At 41.5% G+C, this 7,284-nt stretch overlaps 1 protein-coding gene across 1 annotated transcript in view; it reads right to left on the bottom strand.

Moving 5' to 3' along the window:
- Positions 1 to 873: 873 nt before the first annotated feature.
- Positions 874 to 7,284, bottom strand: part of LOC311104752 (glutaredoxin domain-containing cysteine-rich protein 1-like) — a gene marked incomplete at both ends in the record, with an annotated part of 41,654 nt that continues 35,243 nt past the window's right edge. The window contains 3 exons of the mRNA XM_084146649.1: positions 874 to 1,053; positions 2,413 to 2,478; positions 3,435 to 3,674. Of these exons, the coding sequence (XP_084002775.1) occupies positions 874 to 1,053; positions 2,413 to 2,478; positions 3,435 to 3,674 (486 nt within the window). The remainder of the gene's footprint in view (positions 1,054 to 2,412; positions 2,479 to 3,434; positions 3,675 to 7,284) is intronic.

Raw genomic sequence — 7,284 nt, 5'->3', positions numbered from 1 at the left:
TATTCTTTCATTGTTTCTATTCACACATTTCCAGTACTATTAAACTGGAATTGACTACTTCATCTATTTAATGACTAAGGAAAGCGCTTTTCTCTCCTCATCCTAATAAACGTTGATATTATTTTATTCTACCAGAGCTTTAAACCAGAGCTTCTAATATTATTCTCCTTTTATTTTTGAGCTTATTTTATTTAAGTGGAGTGGCCCAATAAAGTCTACCCCAAATTATTTTCTTTCCCTGTCTGCTCCTTTACCCTGATCCATGTCGGCCATGTAGGATTAGTGATGAAAGCTTAATTAAGCTTCATTATCTCACAAACTTTAGGTCATCAAGTCACCACTACGCTGTTACATATCAGCGATTGTCTTACACCTCAAAAACCAACCATAGATTATATTGGTGGAGTCCTAGACTGACCCTGGATTTATCTGTTCAACTCATTGTTTCCATTTAAATGGGGTGGGGGGGAACAGCTTTTTACATTTTAGGACAGGCTGATGTATAAAACCTTGACTTCAACCCTCAACATAAAGGCTCCATGAAAATGTCATATAATGAAGGAAAATTCAAACTTAAAACGAGTAATTGATCGATTAAGCGTACATGCGCCACAGATAACACCCATTTACAGACTTATATTTTCTTGAAAACACAGCTTTATTGACAATCTCCCATGGAGGAAAAACCATGGTGTGAAAAACCAAGTCCTATCTCTGACACTGTCCAATTCGTACAGTGTCCATATTAGGACAGCCTCAGTCTCAGCAGGACTTGTTTGTATATCTGGCTGTCCTAATATGGACACCATACATCGTGTGGCCCTGGTGAAGAGCCTGGTGAAGGGGGATATTTCGATCAGGCACTTGGAGTCGTCATTGGCTGCAGCTGGAACAGGGCTTTAGGCCATTCTCGTTGCACCAGGTGCACTTCAGGGCTTTGAACGAGTCCGTGAAGCAGTTGCGGAAAACGGACAACTTGCTACCATGGCACATGGGGCACGGGACGAAGGCAAAGCCCCCACAGGTCTGGCACATGTGGGGGTGCTGTACCCTCTGGGGGAAAGCAGACACACACACACACACACACACACACACACACACACACACACACACACACAAACAACCAGTCATGCCACTGGCTGAATTTAAAGCTAATTAGCATAGTCCTGTAGTGTATGCAAGACCTTTAAGGGTTTACGTGCATCGTTGTATGCCTAATTGGGCTCTTTTCTTTGAAAGGTTGACAACATGTTATTTTCCCTGAGAGGAAAGGTGTTACGAATTCCCTGCCGGTGACTGTTATCAGCACCTCACAACCCTGAGCTGCACACTCCACTCCCCATCCCCCACACCTGGAGCCTGAGAGTCTAGGGGGTACCATAAACCTGCCTCTCAAACTCTCCCTGACCTGTGTGACCTGTGCCATGATAGGTTGCTAGGGATGTTACTAGGGGGGCGGACATCTGCCCAGCCTCTTGACTATACAGGTCACACAATACTTGCAGTCTCCCTCAAGCAGTGGCAGAGAGCTACATCTCTGTCTCTGCCCATCAACAACTCACTCATATCTCTGGACTTGTGGGATGGTGTGACATGTATATATTGTTCTTAATAGTTAGTTGTTGTTGCATTATGTATGCTGCCTCTGTATAGCTTGTAACCTGTAAACATGTTCAGGGATAATGTCATTTATACAGTCCTTTATTACTGTTATTACTGCTCTTGTGATGTCGTATGTACAGTATATTCATTGCCTTTCATTTCCTTCTACAGAACCGCTACCATTCCACTACCTTTCCCACTTTTCATTCCCATGTGCATCCCCATGTTCATCTTCCTCAGTGTGTTTAAATAACGTTCCTGTGGGGGTAACTCTTGGTCTGCTTTATTCCCCTCTAACCGGGGGCGGTGTCAATGAGTCACAAACGAGTCGCTCTCTTTCAAAAACGTTAAATACAGAGCCCTTTTCACAGTAGTATGTCTGTCAGTATCTTGGCTCTGTTTGAAACACTTCAGTTCACACAACCTACATTTTTTATATGACCCTCACCTGTGTGTGAACATATTTGTTGGATGCAGAATCAATAACAAGCCTTCCATTATTGATGGCCATTTATTGATGCCCGTTCATCATTTATGTCAGTTCACTGATGTATTATTGATGCCATATCACTGTCGATGAGTAGGCCAATATGGTATATCAGAATGATCAATAAAATGTTTCTATCCTGTGTTTCACATATGTTTATTTTAATCATATTAAATTGCAAACATATTGGAGTTTTTTGTAATTTGAGGAGTCAGAGGCATCAGCTGAAACATTACATTGAATTTGTTAATAACTGTGCAGTTAAAAGTGTTATTACTGAATGTATTGTATCTGTCATTTGTTGGTACTTGATGAAAAATTACCTCAATTTTGGCCAGAAGATCCTGAAGTTCTCCTGATTCATTCATGTCCAATATTTTCTCAGCACCCTGCAAAGTTATTATCATAGTGTAAGATTCATTATATCATTACTAGACCTTTGATAATTTCATAGCTAATACATTCATAACACTTCGATAAGATCAAGATGGATCAGTGTTTGACTTGGGCCGGTACAAAGTTTGGGTGCCGGTACTGTTTATATTTCGGTGCAGGAGCTCCACAATACTTTTGAGCTAATAATTCTATAAAATAATAAGCCATTTAGCAGACGCTTTTATCCAAAGCGACTTACAGTCATGTGTGCATACATTTTTACGTATGGGTGGTCCCAGGGATCGAACCCACTACCCTGGCGTTACAAGCTCTACCAATTGAGCTACAGAGGACCACATAACAGGTTGCTCTCTCTCCTTCCATTTTATATTTGAGTCATTTAGCAGACGCTCTTATCCAGAGCCACATACAGTTAGTGAGTGCATAAATTTTTCATACTGGCCCCCCTTGGGAATCGAACCCACAACCCTGGCGTTGCAAGCGCCATGCTCTACCAACTGACCTACAGGAGGCTACACACGTTATAAGAGATGCAGGAACTAAATCAGTTGAAAATTTGACATGCCTTTCCTCAGCTGCAGTGACCTCCTGCCCAAGTCAAGCACTGAGATGGATTATATATTTTGTTTGATGGTAATACATGCTATATATAATGTTACACAATAGGATGTTAGTCATTTCAAATGTCAACAGTATTCATAAAGCGTCGAAGTGTAGGAGTGATTTTTACATTTACATTTTAGTCATTTAGCAGACGCTCTTATCCAGAGCGACTTACAGTTAGTGCATACATTATTTATTTTTTCATACCCCCTGGTCCCTCTGTACATTTAATCTTATTTATTATGATATAAAAGGCCATACTGATTCTAAATCAGCACTCCTAGTCTGAGATGGTTTAGGCCCAGGAATTGTAAAATTACTTGTATGACCAAGTGAAAGCACTGACCCCGAGATAGTGTCCATCGATGAACACGACTGGTAGAGAGAGAGGTTCGCCCACACGCTTGCATCGTTCTTCCAGGTCCTTCCCATACTCACAGTCCAGGGCTATGTTCTTTTCCAGGAACTTGACCCTGTGGTTCGAAAAGATCTTCCGGACCAACTCACACCGTTCAAACGTGGTCCTTACTACTCGAAAGCTGGTGGTGTAGATCACGATCCGCCCAAATTCTAGTGTCAACTCCGGCTTGTAAGGAAAACACAAAAAAAGGAAATTAAATACTGTATGTGATCAACTATATACTCTCCCCTACAAACAGTATTTATTTGAACAGTGAAGATAAAACATTTAATTTGGCGCTTTACTCCAGCATTTTGGATTTGACATCAAATGTTTTATGAGGCGACAGTAGACAATCTCACCCTTTTTTTCACATTTTCATACATATCTGTTTTACCAGTTAGAAATAAATGCACTTTATTTATCTCCCAATTTGAAGGTGTCATAAGTATTTGGACAAATTCACTTATAGTGTATTACATTTAGTAAAAAGTGTAGTATTTGGTCCAATATTCCTAGCACGCAATGACTACATCAAGCTTTTAAAAGATTTGCCATGGGGCCCTCAAATCCACAAACAGTTCTACAGCTGCATCATTGAGAGCATCTTTACTGGCTGCATCACTGCTTGGTATGGCAACTGCACCGCCCTCGATCGTGTGGTGCTACAGAGGGTGGTGCGGACAACCCAGTGCATCACTTGGGCAGAGCTCAGGTGGTGTGAAAAGAAGGCCCGGAAAATTGTTAAAGACTCCAGCCACCCAAGCCATAGACTATTCTCTCTGCTTCTGCACGGCAAGCGGTACCGGAGCATCAAGTCTGACACTAGCAGGCTCCTGAACAGCTTCTATCCACAAGTCATAAGACTGCTAAATAGCTAACAAAATGGCCACACGGACTATCTGCATTGACCCTTCTATTTTTTGCACATTCTATGCACATTCTACACACTCACTCACACACACTCACACTTACACTCCAAAACACACACACACACACACTTAATTTGCTCACACACACATAACACGCACACACATTTATACTGACTCTACACACACAAACACACATTCGCATACGATCATCATATACGCTGCTGCTACTCGGTTTATCATACAGTGCATTTGGAAAGTATTCAGACCCCTTGACTTTTTCCACATTTTGTTACGTTACAGCCTTATTCTAAAATGGATTAAATAATTGTTTTACCTCATCAATCTACACCCAATACCCCACAATGACAAAGCGAAAACAGGTTCAGATTTCTTTGCAAATGTATTAAAAATACAAAAACAGAAATACCTTATTTACATAAGTATTCAGACCCTTTGCTATGATGATGATGTACCATTGTACCATTAGCTAAAGCTAGCCAAAAGTTGGCTAGCGTTAGCTAGCTAGCTTGAGCACTAACTTCAGCTATTATTTTTTGCCTCAACCACACTAGACCTGAATCAAACGATGAAACCAGCTGCTAAACGATTGACATTTTTTCAGCGCAGTGTGAGTTTTTATTAGTCAGTATTGCAATGTAACGTTATTGATCTGTCAGTTTCCCTAGCTAATTCCATACTTTTCACACTGACACGGTATAAACAGCTCTACAGGATTCACTGTCATGGTGCAGAGTCAGTACACAACGCTATGCTCATCATGTCTTAGCAGGATCAGATGGTGACAGGTGTCCCTGCAGGGTCAGACAGCCAGGGAAGACCAGTCTACGGTGCTCAGGTGAATTTTGCTGTATATTATAACAATCAGTAACTGGATACAAAGTTCTATCTTGAGTTGATGGGTAGGCTACAGTCTGGGATCTGGGAATAATGGTCATTTCAAGGATTGAACCATTGATTCTATCCATGGATAATATAATGTATAAATGTACACCAAGGCAATTCTTTGTCATGAAGAACAGGCCCCATGTAGCTCAGTTGGTAGAGCATGGCGCTTGCAACGCCAGGGTTGTGGGTTCGTTTCCCATGGGGGGCCAGTATGAAAAAATGTATGCACTCACTAACTGTAAGTCGCTCTGGATAAGAGCGTCTGCTAAATGACTAAAATATAAAATGATGTGAGCAGGATCAGATGGTGACAGGGGTCTCATCAGGGTCAGACAGCCAGTCTGTGACAGCGCAGATGTGAACTTTTCCTGATACAACACTTTATCCTCTCTGTGCTGCAAACATTGGACAAGCAATAACCTTCACAGATTGAAACTATTTTAAGGCAGTCTGACAAACCTCTAAAGTTGATTTCCAAACTGTATCAAGGGTTGATAGAGGCTTTTACAGATGATACAAAAAATGTGAGGAAGACCTGGGAGACACAATTGATGATGATGAATGGATACAGATATGGTAGAATGCCCAGTCATGTTCATATAATCTCAGAGATAAATTACTGCAGTTTAAGACCATCCATAGAACGTACTACAGTGCACTCGAAAAGTATTCAGACCCCTTCCCTTTTTCCACATTTTGTTACGTTACAGCCTTATTCTAAATTGTTTAAATAAATGTTTTTCCTCATCAATCTACACACAATACCCCATAATGACAAAGCGAAAACAGGTTTTTATACATTTTTGCAAATTCATTAAAAATCAAAAACAGAAAACCTTAAGTAATCAGACTCGAAATTGAGCTCAGGTGCATCATGTTCCCATTGATCATCCTTAAGCTGTTTCTACAACTTGATTGGAGTCCACCTGTGGTATTTTCAATTGATTGGACATGATGTGTATAGGCACACACCTCTCTATATAAGGTCCCACAGTTGACAGTGCATGGCAGAGCAAAAACCAAGCCATGAGGTCGAAGGAATTGTCCGTAGAGCTCCGAGACAGGATGTTGAGGAACAGATCTGGGGAAGGGTACCAAAAAATGTCTGCAGCATTGAAGGTCCCCAAGAACACAGTGGCCTCCATCATTCTTAAATGGAAGAAGTTTGGAATCACCCAGACTCTTCCTAAAGCTGGCCGCCCGGCCATACTGAGCAATCGGGGTAGAATGGCCTTGGTCAGGGAGGTGACCAAGAACCTGATGGTCATTCTGACAGAGCTCCTCTGTGGAGATGGGAGAACCTTCCAGAAGGACAACCATCTCTGCAGGTCTTTATGGTAGAGTGGCCAGACGGAAGCCTCTCCTCAGTAAAAGGCACATGACAGCCCGCTTGGAGTTTGCCAAAAGGTACCTAAAGGACTCTCAGACCATGAGAAACAAGATTCTCTGGTCTGATTAAACCAAGAGTGATGGAGGCCACTGTGTTCTTGGGGACCTTCAATGCTGCATACATTTTTTGGTACCCTTCCCCAGATCTGTGCCTCGACACAATTCTGTCTCTGATCTCTACAGACAATTCCTTTGACCTCATGGCTTGGTTTTTGCTCTGAAATGCACTGTCAACTGTGGGACCTTATATAGACAGGGGTGTGCCTTTTCAAATCATGTCCAATCAGTTGAATTTACCACAGGTGGACTCCATCAAGCTGTAGAAACATCTCAAGAATGATCAATGGAAACAGGATGCACCTGAGCTCAATTTCGAGTCTCATAGCAAAGTGTCTTACGAAAGTATTCACTCCCCTTGGCATTTTTCCTATTTTGTTGCCTTACAACCTGGAATTAAAATGGATTTTTGGGGGGTTTGTATCATTTGATTTACACAACATGCCTACCACTTTGAAGATGCTAAATATTTTTTATTGTGAAACAAACAAGAAATATGACAAAGAAACAGAAAACTTGAGCGTGCATAACTATTCACCCTCCCCAAAGTCAATACTTTGTAGAGCCACCTT

Source organism: Coregonus lavaretus (genome assembly GCF_964263955.1).
Source record: "Coregonus lavaretus genome assembly, chromosome: 29".
NCBI classification, from domain to species: domain Eukaryota; kingdom Metazoa; phylum Chordata; class Actinopteri; order Salmoniformes; family Salmonidae; genus Coregonus; species Coregonus lavaretus.
The sequence above is the reverse complement of the archived record's forward strand: the minus strand, read 5'-3'. Positions and strand labels throughout refer to the sequence as shown.